The sequence below is a fragment of the Eucyclogobius newberryi genome, unplaced genomic scaffold, assembly GCF_026437365.1.
Source record: "Eucyclogobius newberryi isolate DKJ021-1_F unplaced genomic scaffold, fEucNew1.0.hap1 SCAF_16, whole genome shotgun sequence".
In the NCBI taxonomy this organism is placed as follows: domain Eukaryota; kingdom Metazoa; phylum Chordata; class Actinopteri; order Gobiiformes; family Gobiidae; genus Eucyclogobius; species Eucyclogobius newberryi.
Genome location: NW_027315790.1, coordinates 25,216,055 through 25,232,116, shown reverse-complemented (window position 1 = coordinate 25,232,116; position 16,062 = coordinate 25,216,055). Strand labels below are relative to the sequence as shown.

At 40.3% G+C, this 16,062-nt stretch overlaps 1 protein-coding gene across 4 annotated transcripts in view; it reads left to right on the top strand.

Moving 5' to 3' along the window:
- The window catches only part of pleca (plectin a), a 144,417-nt gene that overhangs the window by 57,796 nt on the left and 70,559 nt on the right, over positions 1-16,062 (top strand). The window contains exon 1 of one of the 4 annotated variants that reach the window (XM_072448083.1): positions 306-426. The exons of the other annotated variants lie outside the window; for them this stretch is intronic. Within the exon in view, the coding sequence (XP_072304184.1) occupies positions 387-426 (40 nt within the window). The 5' untranslated portion in view covers positions 306-386. Of the gene's footprint in view, positions 1-305; positions 427-16,062 lie in introns of those variants that run through there. 4 annotated transcript variants of the gene reach the window in all.

Here is a 16,062-nt window from a genome sequence, read left to right as displayed (position 1 = left end):
TTTCTCCCTTTCTTCACAGAGCAGCGCGTTGTTAAACAGTGAGCTGGCACTAGACCACCGCATTTTCCTTTCCTCTCTTTGTCCCAAGTCCGTCAAAGTGTTTTAGGGAGTTACTGCAAAAAAAAAAGATCTTCCATTACTACAACTGCACCACTGCTCCCACTGAGAAGCAAATCCTCCCCCGAAACTAAACTTTTAACTTCCCCAAAATCTGCTGCTGCTGCTCCGAGTTGTGCTTTTCCTTCTCTCCCTCGTGCAGATTTTTCTTTTTTTTTCCCGTCAGCACGCCCCCCCTGTTTAGATTTGAACATAATGTCGTGGGGTCAGGACTAAGACTCCTTGCAGTTTGGCTTTTCGTGGTAAAGTTGAGGAGAGAGTAGGAGGAGATGGATCTGTGCTGCTGCCTTTGCACCGGAGAGCCTCGCGGTAAGAACCAAACGCACAGAACACACTTTATACGTCGTTTTAAGGTCATTTGTAGCCTATTCACTTGTCTCAAATGTAGCTTTTTTTCATCTGGAATTTCTTGCTTTTTTGTCGTTTTTATATGTCCAGCTGCAACTTTTCAAATCGTTTCTATCATTCACTATTCTCCTTTAACTCCGTGCCATTTCTCTCGTGTCACTTTTGTGTTATTCGGTAGAACGTTGTCGATTTTTATACAACAGTTTCGTGATTCTGCACCGGTATTTTTATGAGGCATGTGGTGGCAGTGTGGCTATGCGAAGCACGCACATAACAGTATGGGAATCATTGAACGGCACACATGTGAAAAGAGGAGAACGAGGGGAGTGGGCTGGCTCCTCCTTCAAAAGATGTGAGCGTTTTTGGGATTTGGGCCAGTGGTTCTGCCCTCCTCTGCCACGGGATGTCCTGAGACTAATTGTCTGACTCAGGGCTGCAGCAGTTTGGACACACACTTGGGATTTGGGGATGTTTTTGAAATAGTGAAAGAGGAATGTTTGGGCACAGTGAAGTTCTCTGTTGATTAAAGTGTTCATTATTTTTGAAGTGAAGTTTGTACTTTACAGAAAACGTAGTATAGAACACACTTGTTGTTATTTGGTCATAAATCCAAGCTATTTTAATCTGTTTGTGGACTTGGTTTGGTCCTGTTTCAGTTTCTTGTTTAGTCCTGAGCTTGTCCAGGTTTAGTTTTGGGTTTAGTCCTGGTTTGGTCCCAGTTTGATGGTGAGAGAGTCGGGTAGGAAAAGTATTCATACGCATATTAGACTAGAACAGGACTAAACAAGGACTTCACTAGGACTAAACCAGGACTAAACAAGGACTTCACTAGGACTAAACAAGGACTAAACAAGGACTTCACTAGGACTAAACAAGGACTAAAAAAGGACTTCACTAGGACTAAACAAGGACTAAACAAGGACTTCACTAGGACTAAACAAGGACTAAAAAAGGACTTCACTAGGACTAAACAAGGACTAAACAAGGACTTCACTAGGACTAAACCAGGACTTCACTAGGACTAAACCAGGACTAAACAAGGACTTCACTAGGACTAAACAAGGACTAAACAAGGACTTCACTAGGACTAAACCAGGACTAAACAAGGACTTCACTAGGACTAAACAAGGACTAAACAAGGACTTCACTAGGACTAAACAAGGACTAAAAAAGGACTTCACTAGGACTAAACAAGGACTAAACAAGGACTTCACTAGGACTAAACAAGGACTAAAAAAGGACTTCACTAGGACTAAACAAGGACTAAACAAGGACTTCACTAGGACTAAACCAGGACTTCACTAGGACTAAACCAGGACTAAACAAGGACTAAACAAGGACTTCACTAGGACTAAACCAGGACTTCACTAGGACTAAACAAGGACTAAACAAGGACTAAACAAGGACTTCACTAGGACTAAACAAGGACTAAACAAGGACTTCACTAGGACTAAACCAGGACTTCACTAGGACTAAACAAGGACTAAACAAGGACTTCACTAGGACTAAACCAGGACTTCACTAGGACTAAACCAGGACTGAACCAGGACTAAACCAGGACTAAACCAGGACTAAGCCAGGACTAAACCAGGACTAAACCAGGACTAAACCAGGACTAAACCATGTCAATCAGACTCAAACCAGGATCAAACCAATACAAGTTTTATCTTTTTATATTGTTCAAAAACAAGTAACTAAAAGGTGAACTGAGTAACTTTTCTGGTGGAGCTTCACCCAACCGTTTGTCTCTGTGGAGATGTTATTGCTGTGCCTGGAATGTTCCACAGTATGGCATTAATCCGAACTATTTCCATGGGGACAAGCAAGCGGCGTCTCCGGGTCAACACGGCACCACTCGCTGTAAGAATGAGCAATAAAAAATACAATATAGCGCACTTTACCGCAGCACTGTGGAACTTGCAAGCAAAGCAATAACATCTCCATGGAGACAAGCGCCTGAAAAGTTACATAGTGCACCTGTAAATGAGTAGTATCATATGTCTGGTTTGTTTGTTTGGTATTATCTTTGGAAAGTTTTTCAGTTGCAGTAAAAAAACATTAACTAAACAATAACTACTACTACTACATCAACTACTACTGTTACAACTACTATACTACTACTACTAATACTGTTACTAATACTACAACTGTTATACTACTACTATAAGAGCTGTTACTCTAGAGAAAAGTCTCTAAAACAGTTCTTTTTCACCTCAATGATGCTTTAATTCCCACTTTACCAAACTTAAAGTACAAAAACACACCAGTATTCTTAGATAAATTGTACAGGTAAAGTATTTTCCCTGTGTCCGTTGAAGTTACCTTTTGTCAAGGTCTTGTTTATTTTAGTTTCACGGTTGGCATCTGTCTGTGCCAGGCCTGATCTGGTGTTGGGTTTCTGTTTGATCCACCTGTATCTGCTTCAGTGACACAAACACGGCTCGTCTCGCCTCCAGTCAAACGTCCCTCGGCTCCCGTTTGTTGCTCTAGCTGCTGTTTTGCATTTTTAGACATAATACAGTGGTTATCATAATATTAACCCACACATCATGTTGTGACTGTGGTCAAATCTTTGGGTGTGGCTCGTCTCATTGTCTGAATGATACACTAATACCACAATACAGTCAATTCTAACCTTGAAAACAACTGAACAGCTTCCAAATTATGTCTATTCTTATTTATTTGACTTGACTCAAAACTGCAAAATCACATTTAGATATGGCCATGAGCAAGTACAACACAAACAACAATAAATTCACAAAATCAAGCTTTAATATTTCCCTTTTCACATTCCACTGTCATAAATAAAGATAAAAGACTAAATACAAAGGACCACATATTCTGCACAAACAGCCTCCCAGTCTCTTTTCTCATGCAAATACCAGACATTCCATTAATTTTGGCACATTTTGGACAGATAATCTGTGCCCCTCAGCAGGGCGGGGCTCAGACACTCCCAGTTTGGTGAAGAAAGAAGCTATTTGACTTTGAGAGATTTATTATCATTTCACCAAAACAAAGTGGTCTGTTTCAAATCATGTTTGACTGTTTGTAGACAAAATAGTTTTATTTTTTTAAAGATGTATGGGGGAGTTGAGTAAATAAGAACCAGAATAATTAAAGGAGTGCAACAAAAAATCATAGAAATGCAATTTTTTCGTTTAAAACACAGACTTTCCCTTCAAGCCCGATGCCACTTGAAATTATGCAAATTTTTGGGCTTCAAGTTGAACTTATAACAAGGGTAAACATCAAACTGCAAACACAGACAACATTTGACCTCCAGGTGACAACTGAACACAGCTTCTTGACAGACAAGTCCTGCATGACTTTGTATTGTTCCAAATGTCACCGGGAACTAAAGACTCTTCCATTTCAGGCACCTCGCTAATTTACTTTAATTACATCTTTGGTTTGGGAAAACTTGAGCTGGTGCTGCATGATTTTAAGCTTTATAAGAAGCTGCAGCGGAGATTTTAAACAGACGGTGGTCAAAAGCACGGAGCTAAAACTGTTTCTGGGAACTGGAATATGCTTCCAGCGCCGTCCAAACACAAGGAAGCAATTAGAGAAGACCATAGTGAAGTTATATCATCGAAATGAATGAGACTGAATGAATGCACTGTACAACTCAACAGTACAACGGAAACTCATTTATTCACGAAACGCTCTCTAAATATGCCATAACTTTAAAAAAAAAAAATCAAACTCATATGTCTTTTAGTTGATTAATCTGTCGACAGTGGCTTTTGTCTCCACATGTTTTTATTAGTCGATGTGTTATTGTGATGATAAGGATTTATGTGGACGACAGCAGAAAGGAGAAAGTGTGTTATCTGGAGTTTTGTGAGTGAATGGACAGTTTAATCCAGAATATATATTCATATTTTGTGCGGAAAAGACTGTCAGTAGTTGCAAATGAAACCAAACCAAGTCTACTCCCCTGAAAACGTGTTCATAAAGGACAATTTAATCATCATCTACTTGCAAATAAACCTTTCTAAACGCAACACATAATTAGGTTTGGCCCTCGGCACGGTAATTTGTATTCATTTTGGCCCGCAGAGTCTTTTCACTTATGAACATGCTGCATATATGTATTTTTGTGAGCTATTTTACCATATTAGGCTTATATAAAATTAAAAGATAAAATAAAACAAACAAAACATTTTATTAAAAAAAAAAAAAAGATGTACTGTACATTTTACATGAATAAAACAAGAAAAAGTCATAGTGAAAATAATAATAACTCATCCAGTGTTATCTCTCCAGGTTTAACAACATGTGGGAGCTTGACTTGTGGTTTAAACCTTCATAAATGGGGCAGTGGGCAGGGCTTGTGGACTGAAGCTTGTAAAATGTATAGAAAATGACTGTATACATCTTTACGGGGCAAATGCACGGAGAACACTCTGACTCTTAGTTCAAAAGTGTATTTGCTCTTATCAGGACGGACCTGCTGCTGAAAGTGTTGTGTTTGTGCGTCAGGAATCAGCCTCATTTATTATTAACTAAAGCAGATCGGGTGCAGCAGCAGAGCAAACCTGTCTGCAGAATTAGACCATTGTTTACCACATTAATGGACAGGGACCGTTTTTTGGTACTATTGATCTTCTTCAGGTTTTATAATGCTTTTAAGCTGTCGATTTTGGAGCACAACATTGCACCAAACTGGTCTTTTACGCTGTACTCTTGTGATTTTTACGTCAACGTTTGGCATTATTGTTCCGTATACATTGTGGATCCCATTTTGTCTCAGCTTTCAACAAAATAAAGAGCGCTGTCGATGAACTCGATGTAAACTTGAAGCGTGTTTGAAAATGCTACTTGGCGCGGCCTTTAAATGTCAGTAAATGTGTTCTTCTCTGGTTCTTGCCGGCAGGTTGCAGCGACACGGCTTTAGGGAAATGTGTGAGCTAAAAATATGGCAGAGGAGGCGTGTCGCTGGACTGGCTTTTGACTGGAACAACTTTAAGACGCAGTAGACAGGAGGGAAATCATGACAGATAAAGATAAAGGCCCAGACGGCGTTTTTGCTCTTTGTAACTGGCAAAACAGGTTCATATTTTCGTTAACTAAAGACTACAGGACAAGGGACAGCCGTTAGAGAGGGGGAGGTATTTAACAAGCACTTCTGACAACTTGTTTTTTTGTACTTTTGTAAAATGGCATGTATCAAATAGAAATGAGATGGAAAAGAGGATTATTGTGCTGCCCGGTGGTCGAGCGGTTAAGACGCAGCAGGCTCCAGGTGCAGCCGGCCGCAGTGTCTGACTCGTACCCCCTTTTCACTCTGTACTTTTCTGTCAATAAAAGAAAAAAATTGAAAGAAAGTCTATGGGCCAAAAAATCTGGAAAATAGGATTACCACTGACTGTAACTGAGAAACTTGATGGAAACTTTAAAGACTTAAGAGAAATTAAACAAACGAGTCTTTCTGGCAAGTTTGTTTGATTTGAAAAACATAAACTAACTTAAGAGAAACTTTAGAGAAACATTGAAGAAACTTAATAAAAACTTTAGAGAAACTTAAGAGAACTTTATAGAAACTTAAAAGTAACTTAAGAAAAACTTTAGAGAAACATTAAAGAAACTTAAGAGAAACTTAAAATAAACTTAAGGAAAACTTTAGAGAAACATTGGTCTTTCTTGCAAGCTTTTTAAAGTTGATAACTATTTACACTAGATTTAAATATATTTTTACAGATTTAGCTATATTTTATGGACGTTTCTAACATTCCACTTCTGTTCATAATCTGTGTTGCAACACTGGAATTTCCCCATTGTGGGACAAATAAAGGTCATCTTATCTCATCTTATCTTAACTTTACGAAGGACATTGAAAAAGACAAAGGGACATCATTATAGGGACTTACTTCTAGAGAAAGAGAACTGGACAATAGTTTGAGTCGCAGGGAAATGTAAAAGTCAGTAGTTGAACGCAGCAGCAGTGAAACAGGAGAAGTGAGTGGGAGGGAGCAGCGCGGTCGGTCTGTGGAGCCACACTGAGTCAGAGCAGGGGACTGGGAGGGAGGGCTGCTCTCCGCTCCACACACGCCACTACTAAAAAACTCAGGGACAACTTCTCGCTGCTGTTTTTAACTCCGAAAAGGATGACACCCCACCCCTAAAGAAGGAATCGCCTCACGCCTCCCTCTTCGCCCGTCACCTTTCACCCCTTCTCCTCCTCCTCCCCTCCTCCTCCTCCTCCTCCTCCTCGCCCTCCCCTTCACCACCTGGCTCTCGTCGCGCGCCTGTCCCGGGACTGTCCATTCTCAAAGCGGGGACGATGCCGACAAGCCCCCCTGGACATGTGTTCCCGGCGCTGGTGGTGGTGGGGCACATTCTGACCCTGCTCCTCGCTTGGCAGTGGAGGGTCCGGAAGAAAGAAGGTAGGACGAGAAAAAGGGGTTTGGGAAAAGCCTGACGTCCTGTCAGTGTTGCTGGTTGTCCTCTGCGCTCTTGTCGTCCTGTAAGTTCGCGCCGCCTCCCCGTCGTCTCACACGCCCCTCTCTGCTCCCGGCCCGCTTCCTGGAGCTGAGGGTTAACCCTGTGAGCGCCGGGCAAGTGAAGTGACATCACACGTGGAGGATTCCCTTTTGTTGATGAGGAGTTTAGAGGAGCTGAAGTTTGAATTATAGCTTCATCTTTGTATTGGTTGTGATGATTTTTTCACTGATGTTGCGATTTTTATTTTTTGCAGCCTATTCTCTTTTTTTAATTAGTTTATTCTAATTTGTTTAATTTTGGAGTATCTTTGCACAGAATTATTAAGTATTGCGGGTGTTTAGATACTAAGATACCGATACTAAGAAATATGCTTGATACCGATTTCAATACCACACTAATTTTGAGTATCTAGTGTCGATTAGAATCAGATTTTTGACCCTTGTGTAGTAACGTTTGGTCCGATTTCATATAATGTAAATGAGTTGCTTTATATGTTTGGGTGATTCATCATTTTGCAATGATGCGGTGAAAAAGAAACGAGAAATGTAAGATGGCAAACATATTGGATTGTGACACGATTAAAAGAGTCAAGTTGCCCAATTTTGTGACAATTATTCAGAATGATTCCACTGCACAATATGTTCCAAACTACTCTTGCAACTATCTTGAACAAATAAAGACTTTGTACAGTTTATAGTGACATGTCATAGATGAAGCCGTTTATACCATCAAAATACTGATCATCAAAACACTGTCATGTTTCTAATTTACTAATTATGTTTCAGTATTTGATTAATTAAATTAGTTTGCAAATCTTTTTTTAAATGTCAATGTGTATTATACTATAAAACTTTCTTTAAACTCAAGTCATTTAGCTGCAATTATCCGTTATTAAAATATGTGTAACTCATAAAAAAGTTGATCCACACATTTACTGTTTTTATTCCTGTCGATTTTAGTCCTGCTCTTTTAAAATTCCATTGTCACTGGCTCTTCTTGCTTTCTCTTGGTATTTTCATGACATGATCAATGAAGCCGTCACCGCAGACACTGCCCGGAGGTTACCTCGGGGCATTGTGGGAAATAAAAGAGCCAGTCGCACCTGCAGGGCTCGCTCTGGGCTGATGCCACTTTCACAATGGCGGCTGTCAAATGTGTGACACGCCCTCAGGCAAATTACAGGGAAATGTGTGCGACAGACTCACGAGGACAAAGTAGAGCTGTTGTATGAAACTTTTAAGTCATGTGGAGTGTTGGAAGTAACTCTAATAGATGTCAATTAAATGGTATTAGAAACATCACTCTTGGCGATAGATGAAAACTAAACAAAATTCAATTCAAGCAGTTAATTCTACATTTACTATGACATATTTGAATGGTGTGCATTTAAAAAGTTTTAGTTTTAGCAACACTACATAGCTCTATATATAACAGTAGATAGTATTTCCTGTAATAGTAGCATGGCGTCAACATTTAGGTACAAAAACATGGAAAGACATTCTGATATCATGATATGATATGTTCGATATTATGCTCAATCTTTAAACCATTATGATCATATTTCTAGGTTAGAGTTACAATGCAGCGGTTTCCTTGAGGAGCATCAGAGACACGCCCTGAGTCAATAAATATCTTCATAAAACCAACAAGGCTATTCGAGGGATGAGGACAGATAACAAGGGCAGCTAATCTGAAGGAATACCTGAGAAGGGAATGGGTATTTTCATTACCAGCAGTAATAAATCAGATGTATGACTAAACAAAGACAGAAACAGGTCCAAAACATAACATACATTTTTATCAGTATTACCTCACTCCTACGTTATTGTCTAGATCACTTTAGACCAGAGCTTGCTATTGTTATAAGACGTCTTTGAGTGCAAGGTGAAAGTGAGTGAAGGTATGACTTGTATTAAACTAGGACATCACCAGGTCCACACTCTACTTAAACCAGGACTCAACAACTGAACACTGCAAATAGACTATTGTAGGTAAACACTGAGAAAGACACCGTGCACCGTAGCGACCTTTAGTCAATAAAACATGACATTTCAAAGCGATTCGCGTTCTCTTCTCGTCGCATTACAGCAAAGTCTCCGCCGTCGATATTCGCAAACCGAAAGTCCTGACTGTCAGCTGCGGTCTAAAGTTTTATTCATTCCTCCATAAACGGAGGAATGAAAGTGGAGGCGCATCGATTGGACAAGCTGCAATGGCTCTTGTTTACATTGTTAGTCAGCAGGCTGCAGAATCACGTGCGGAGCCTCCGTGGCTCACTTTTGGAGACTAAAACCAGGTCCAAACTACGGCTAAATATGACCGGGCACGAACAAAGGTCTAGAGAAGAACTGAAACGAGACTAAACCGGGACTAAGACGAAACCAGGTGTAAAAAGGGAAGTCTAAACCACAGCTAAACGAGCCAGGTCCAAATGCCAGGTCTAACCAAACTCTAAACCAGGACTGAACAAACTTGTTTGAAGGTCAGTAGCATGTAGGGCTGGGCAATATTGAGAAAAATGAATATCTCAGTGTTTTATAATGATAGTATAATAGTATAATGATCGTCAGGCGACAGAAATTAGGTAAAACACATCTTTGAATGTTTTAGTTGAAGTTTAAGTCAGACAAATGTGAAATGTCCATCAAATGATCACAAAAGTGCATAATTATCACCATGTACCCCTATTTAAAAGTTTACAACATCACTTTTATTCAGTTTGACTTTGAATCAGCTCTTTTTGTAGCATTTTCTACCATAAACGATTAACTCGACGTCCAGATTTCGCACAGCTTCAAAACAACATTCACGATATTATCAAAATGTCGATATCTTGTCCACCTCTAGTATCTCGGTCTATAAAGTGAACTAAACCAGGGCCAGCAAAGTCCATCTGGTTTGGACCATTGAATTTCTTTACCAAGTCTGACCCAGAAATGAACAGAAACATGTTGAATCTATGACTCAATAACAGCTAAATTAGTCCATACCTTAACAAAATTAAAGCTTAAACCAGGACCAATAATCCCCAAGTCTCATCGACGTCATAAGGCGCTGGTACAGCTGGCAGCCCGGTGTAAACGCTCTCTTCTTTCTCACACTTATTGTGCTTTATCTCCTATATTTTGTAAATATGGTTAGTATATTTTTTCTATTTTACTGTACGATAGGGACACGCGCTGGAATAGTTTTTTAATTCAACTGTTTTTGACTTTTTTCGGCTGGATTTGAGCGTTTTTCGTTGCGTTCGTTGTGTTGTTGTGACGTGAGCTAGCTCCGAGCGAGCCCACCAGCCCCCCCCCCCCCCCCGCGCCCTCCGGCCGCGCTAAAGTACGGCGTGTCGTCGGTACACGTTTATATACACGTTTATATGAAAGAGGAACTTCACGAACGATCGGGACACGCACTGGAATCGCTTTAAATTAACTTGTTTTGACTTTATTCGGCTGGATTGAGTGTTTTCGTCGTGTCGTTGCGATGTGTCTTGGCTCTGAGTCCCCCGGCTCCGCCCCCGCCCCCCGGCTCCGCCCCCGCCCCCCCCGGCTCCGCCCCCGCCCCCCCCGGCTCCGGCCCCGCCCTCCGGCCCCGCCCCCCGGCCGGCGCCGTACCGCGTTTACACAAAGGAGGAACTCATGAAACTGCGGAGAACAGTCGTCTTACCCGGAGATCGTCACGTTATCCCGTCGCAATACTGACCTAACCTAATACTGATGTGCAATTCTGTCATATGTGCAATTACTGTGAAATTCATGTGCAATCTATGTGCTGTCGTGACACATATTCATGTGCAATTACTGTCGGGATCACATGCAATGGTATTTATTTATGTATTTATTTGTCTATGGGAGTTTTTATTTATTTATAGGAGATCTTCTACTGAAAGTGTTTTTCATACTTCCTATAAGTGATCTGTTCTTCTGTATCTACCTCTGTATCTACCTGCGTTGCACCAATGAAATTTCCCCATGTGGGACAATAAAGGAATATCTTATCTTACTAGACCAGGACTAGAACCAGGTCTAACCCAGCCTTTAGGTGCACGATAGCTCTTTGCTAACATCTCCAAGGTGCCTTTGAGCTGCGGGTGAAAGTAGGTAAAAGGGATTTCGTCCTGTGCTCGGTTTATAAAAAGCCGGGGTGGCGTCGTGGATGCGGCGTTAACGATGCTGAACCTGACACTGGGGGCGCGGCCTGTTGCTGGGATCAAGGCATAACAAACTCAGGGAGGTCTCACAAAGCCCCCTGGAAGGTCCCGGGACGGTCTGGACCCGGGTCTGCCTCTGAACGGTCTGTTTGGATTGAGTCATCGGAACGCGTGTCTCCAGAGCTTAACAGTTCATAAAACACATGTGGCTCTGCTAATGTGTGTCGAGACTGATAAGTGTGCCAATTATTGTTGGTATTTTTAGTTTTTACCTTTCATTACGAGTTAAAACTACATTCTACGGCATTATCTTTCACTTAATGACTGATAACGGTTAAGTAAATCTGTTAATATCAGTTGATTATTTAGTGTGTTGTGTCTAGTTTGTACAAATAGTTGCTGAGGTTTTACTTGAAAGCACTTTGAATAGTTAAATAATATTATACTTTTAATTGGTTTTAATATTAGTCATTGTTGCTTGTGTTTTTACAGATGCACAAAATAGAAAAAAACCCAAAGTAGATTAAACACAGAACACAACAAATGCTGAATTTATGGTTGGATGGTTGGAATATGGTAACTGGAAGCTTTTAGATATTACATTATTATTATAATACTTACAATGATTCAAATCATAAATAGTTAGCTCTTTTTTGACATTTTCGATTCGACAATGCTGATGTCTTTGATATAAAAAACAATTGTCGTATAAAAAACTATTGTGTTTTAGAGTCTGTATTGTCCAGATAACGATTATGAAATTACGATTAGTTGATTCATTGCTTGTTGTACCTGCTGTGAGTCATTGCGTATCTTGGAAAGTGCTTTATTTAAAAACGTAATCATATTTCATTATCTTTATTCATTCGTCTTCCTGGTTATGTGAGAAAAGAGATTTGAATAAGCACAAAATTGTTCACAACTTTAACATAAAAGCCAACTCAGTATTAAGATTGCACAAGTTCTTTTTCTTTCGTGTCTTCATTGTGTAAGATCTGGCTTTAGTCATGCCAAAACCTCCTCCTTTGGCTGAATTGTAGCTGCCCGAGATGTTCATCATGGGTGTAATATTTCTCTTCTCGACTCCCTGATTACAATAGGCCTTTTAGTGCGTGATCCCTGCAGACAGTTTAGAAAGCAGCTACCGGGAACTTAAAAGATCCGGATTCACCACCCGGACTCGACACCGGAGTCGCACTGATCCAAGTCGGAAGCCGCACCCAAATCTGGTTTTAATCCTGGTGAAGGGCTGCGACGGTGGCAACGCAACAAAAAAAAATACATTTAATAAAAGGCTGAGGCTTACTGTCCGATCACGTGCAACTATGAGTCACTTGTCCTGTCGTTTTCACCGTGGAAAGAACAGACGTTGGCATTGGCAAAGGAGGAAATGAGAGCGACCCATTCAAACGAAGCGGAACTAAACGAGGATTTAATCGAGACCAAACTGGGTCTAAACATGGGCTAAACTAACCCGGACTAAACCAGGACGAAGACTAAAGCTAGGTTCACACTTGCCGTTATTTGGGCCTAAACTGAGCCCATTTTAGTCCTGATGTTGACTGGGTTTGGTCCTGTTTGAGCTCTTGTTTAGTCTAGTTTAAAGGACTAAACCTGCTCTAGACCAGGGCTGAACCAGGACTAGAACAGGGCCAAACCAAGTCTACATCTGAATTAAACTGGGCTTAAACCGGGACAAAACGAGTACAAATTAATGTGAAGTTGAACGCACTCGAAATGAAACCAGAACTAAAGGGACTAGATTCCTTGTCCTTGATTTGAGTTCTAACCCAGGACTAAACCACGTCTCCAAAGAGGCTAAACTAAGAACCAGAACTTTAAATCAAAATGTTTCCCCACAATGAGTCGTTAAGTGATTACAGACGTGGCTGTGGAAAAACAAGGAGAAGTAAGAAGTACAAACATGAGTGAAAGGTGCCAAACCTGAAGAGTAAAACCAGCCCCACAGTGTAGTGCTCCATAGTAAACACATTAAACCTGCACAGTATTTTAGCTTGTGTGTTGTATTTATGGTACACACAAGCAGTGAGAAGCAACTTTGAAGTCGTGTGAATGTTTTGGAGAGGCAGAAATATGTTGTAGTCGTCGTAGTAGCAGTGGTAGTAGTAGTAGTAGTAGCAGTGGTAGTAGTAGTGGTGGTGGTAGTAGTGGTGGTAGTATAGTATTTGACAATATTTTAACAAAGCATCAAGAATGTGCTCAAATGTGGCTATAAATGTCTTTGTTGAGGTTCAAGTATCACACACATGAATGGAACACAAAATTAACCAAAAGTGCAAAAATATCACTTTGTCTGGGAGTTTACATGAGACGATTCTATCTCTTTTTAGAGGATTTTTAATACTTTTAATAAAACGGTAAACTTGGTATTCTAATTTTTGAGATGTCTATAACAACAATTGATATATATCTATCCAGCAGTGGCCAAAATATGTACAAATATGTAAAGAGTAGTATTACTAAAATAATATTTCTGAAGTAGAAGTAAAAAGTAAGAGTAACAGTTTGGGTGTAAAATGTATTTAAAATATGACTTATGATTTGTGTTCAGACAAAATATTAAATAATGCACAGATTTGCATTTCTAATGAATAGACACATAAACAAATCCTATCTGGAGGTTCTTGTCACTACAAGGGCCCATTGTTTCACTCCCACTTAAAGTCATGTTGTGAGAGTTTGAAGAATGTATTGTTCATAAAACACTTTAGTAATACAAGTAGTAGTTGTCCTAGAATGATCCTATAGTTTCCCTCACATACTGATCCCATTAAAATGTTGCAATGGGAAGAAACAGATTCTTTCATAAACCCGAGGCACTGCAGCGCTCTTTAACTGTGCCTTATACCAGAGGTTATGTGAGGAGACGATCTGCCACGGAGATTGCAGCACATTGACTCATTTAGACTTGGTGTAAGGGGCAGGACATGGGCCAGGGACAAACCCAAGAAATTATGAATCAACTGGGACACACGGCCAAAAGGAGGTTTCTATTTGTTTATAAAGTGTCTGCTTGTAACAAAGTGAAAGGATGTTGTAAATGTGAAGGAAATTATCTGCTGCACCTGCTTTTTCTCTCACAGGGCACGAGTAAATATGTGGCATCATTCAGATATTAACTTAAAAAATATATTTGCGGCTTGAAATGTAGTGTTTTTGAAATGTTTATTATTCAGTTGAAGTTGCTATTGGTTGTTTTGCATTTCAGATTTGCATTATTTCTGATCAGATAAACTGGAATAGATGTCTGCCATGCACAACAGCTAACACAACGAATAATGCTGTGTATTTTAACCAAATAAGCAGAATATAATGGCCATACAGTGGGAGTTATTGCAGTATTTATTGTTAAGTGTTGAAACGAAACGACACCTTATAAATTCCAACCTGTGAAAGCTATTATTACTACTACTATCTATTGTTTGAGCACGTTAGAGTACATTCATTTTGTACTTTGGGAACAGCCCGTGGCAGTCTGATTGTGCCATATCTTAAAACATTTATAGTCACGTTGGAATGTTTAAGACTTTTTTTTTTTTCCTGGAAATAAGCCTATACCTGCTCGCAGGGCCGGCCCAGCCTATAAGCTAACTAAGCAGCCGCGTAGGGCCCCGAGGCGTTAAGAGGGCCCCCAATCCGGCAACCCGTCTTATGAGAAGTGCAAGCGCAGCGTGCGCCACTAGTGTAGTAGCGCTGCTGGCGCGGCAGCGCACACAGCGGTAACATATAACACACAAACCGCATTTATTTGTAATGACAATCTGGCAACCAAGACACCAAACCTGCGCTGATTGGTCAACTTCATTGTGTGCGAGGAGCTCGAGAGCAAAACATAAACACAACAGTACGTGGTCCCTGCGTGGTCCTCATGTCCAGAAGAATATATCTCCTGGTGCCGAAAAACGAAAGAAGAAACTTCTTGACGATGTAAAGAAACTGCAAACTCAACAACACTCTCCAGGTATTGAACTTCTCTTACAAAGAGACGGTTAATGCTGCTGTTTGAAACAACACGATTCTGTCACGTTAGTTCGCTCAGACTGGAGGCGACGAGAGCTCTGAGCACAATATGTCTGAATGAAAGATAATAAGCTTAACATTGACACCAGCCCGGTCGTGTTAGCTGCAGGTGAGGCCGGTGAGGGGCGTCTATGCCCGGGTCATGAAGAGATCCGGTCCGGACGAGCGCCGTCTCGTCCAGAACCTCTGACGTGAAACTTTGGAGTGAACAGTGTGCGCCCCTGTCCCAGGCCCCTGTCCCGGGCCCCTGTGCAGCCTCAGTTAAAGATGAGCGGGTTTGAGTTTGCGTCCCTCTCTCTCACATCACCATGTGTGAGATCAATCGTGACTCGTGATGTCTGTTTTACTTTGACTTCTTAACGTGGAATGAGAGAAATGTAAAGGTTTATGCACGTAAGGTCCATCAGCCAATCACATCGCAGCATTGTGTCATGCAGGAGTCCAGTGTGTGATGTTCTGATCAGAACAAACATTTATATTGTAATTAACTTTTAATAGAGCAATAAAACATTTCAATTTATTTAAAAAGACTATTTGTTATAAATTATAATAAATTGATAGTGAAAAATAACCAGACATATTATGATTACGTCTGTTATAGAATAATACTATATATTTTTATACAAAAGTGGCAAAGTTGCAGAAACACAGTCTCTTCACTATAGCTAGGTTTGGACCTTCACTTCTAGTTCTGGTCATTCTCTGGGAATAACATGTTTGCACTGTTTTATCAGTGTTAATTGTTAATCAAGCAATGCTTATGCCATTTGTTTAATTTAATATAACTTGTTTTGTCACTTTGACAAGAAGGAACAGTTGGGAGCAGTAAAAGATAATTAGTAAGGATGACTGTTAGTTTTACATTTTAAGTTCAAATGAATCAATTTGACCATAATTAATTTTCACAGCCAATATTGTATTGAGTAATTAAGTACACTAATGTATTAATAACTGGCTTTAGT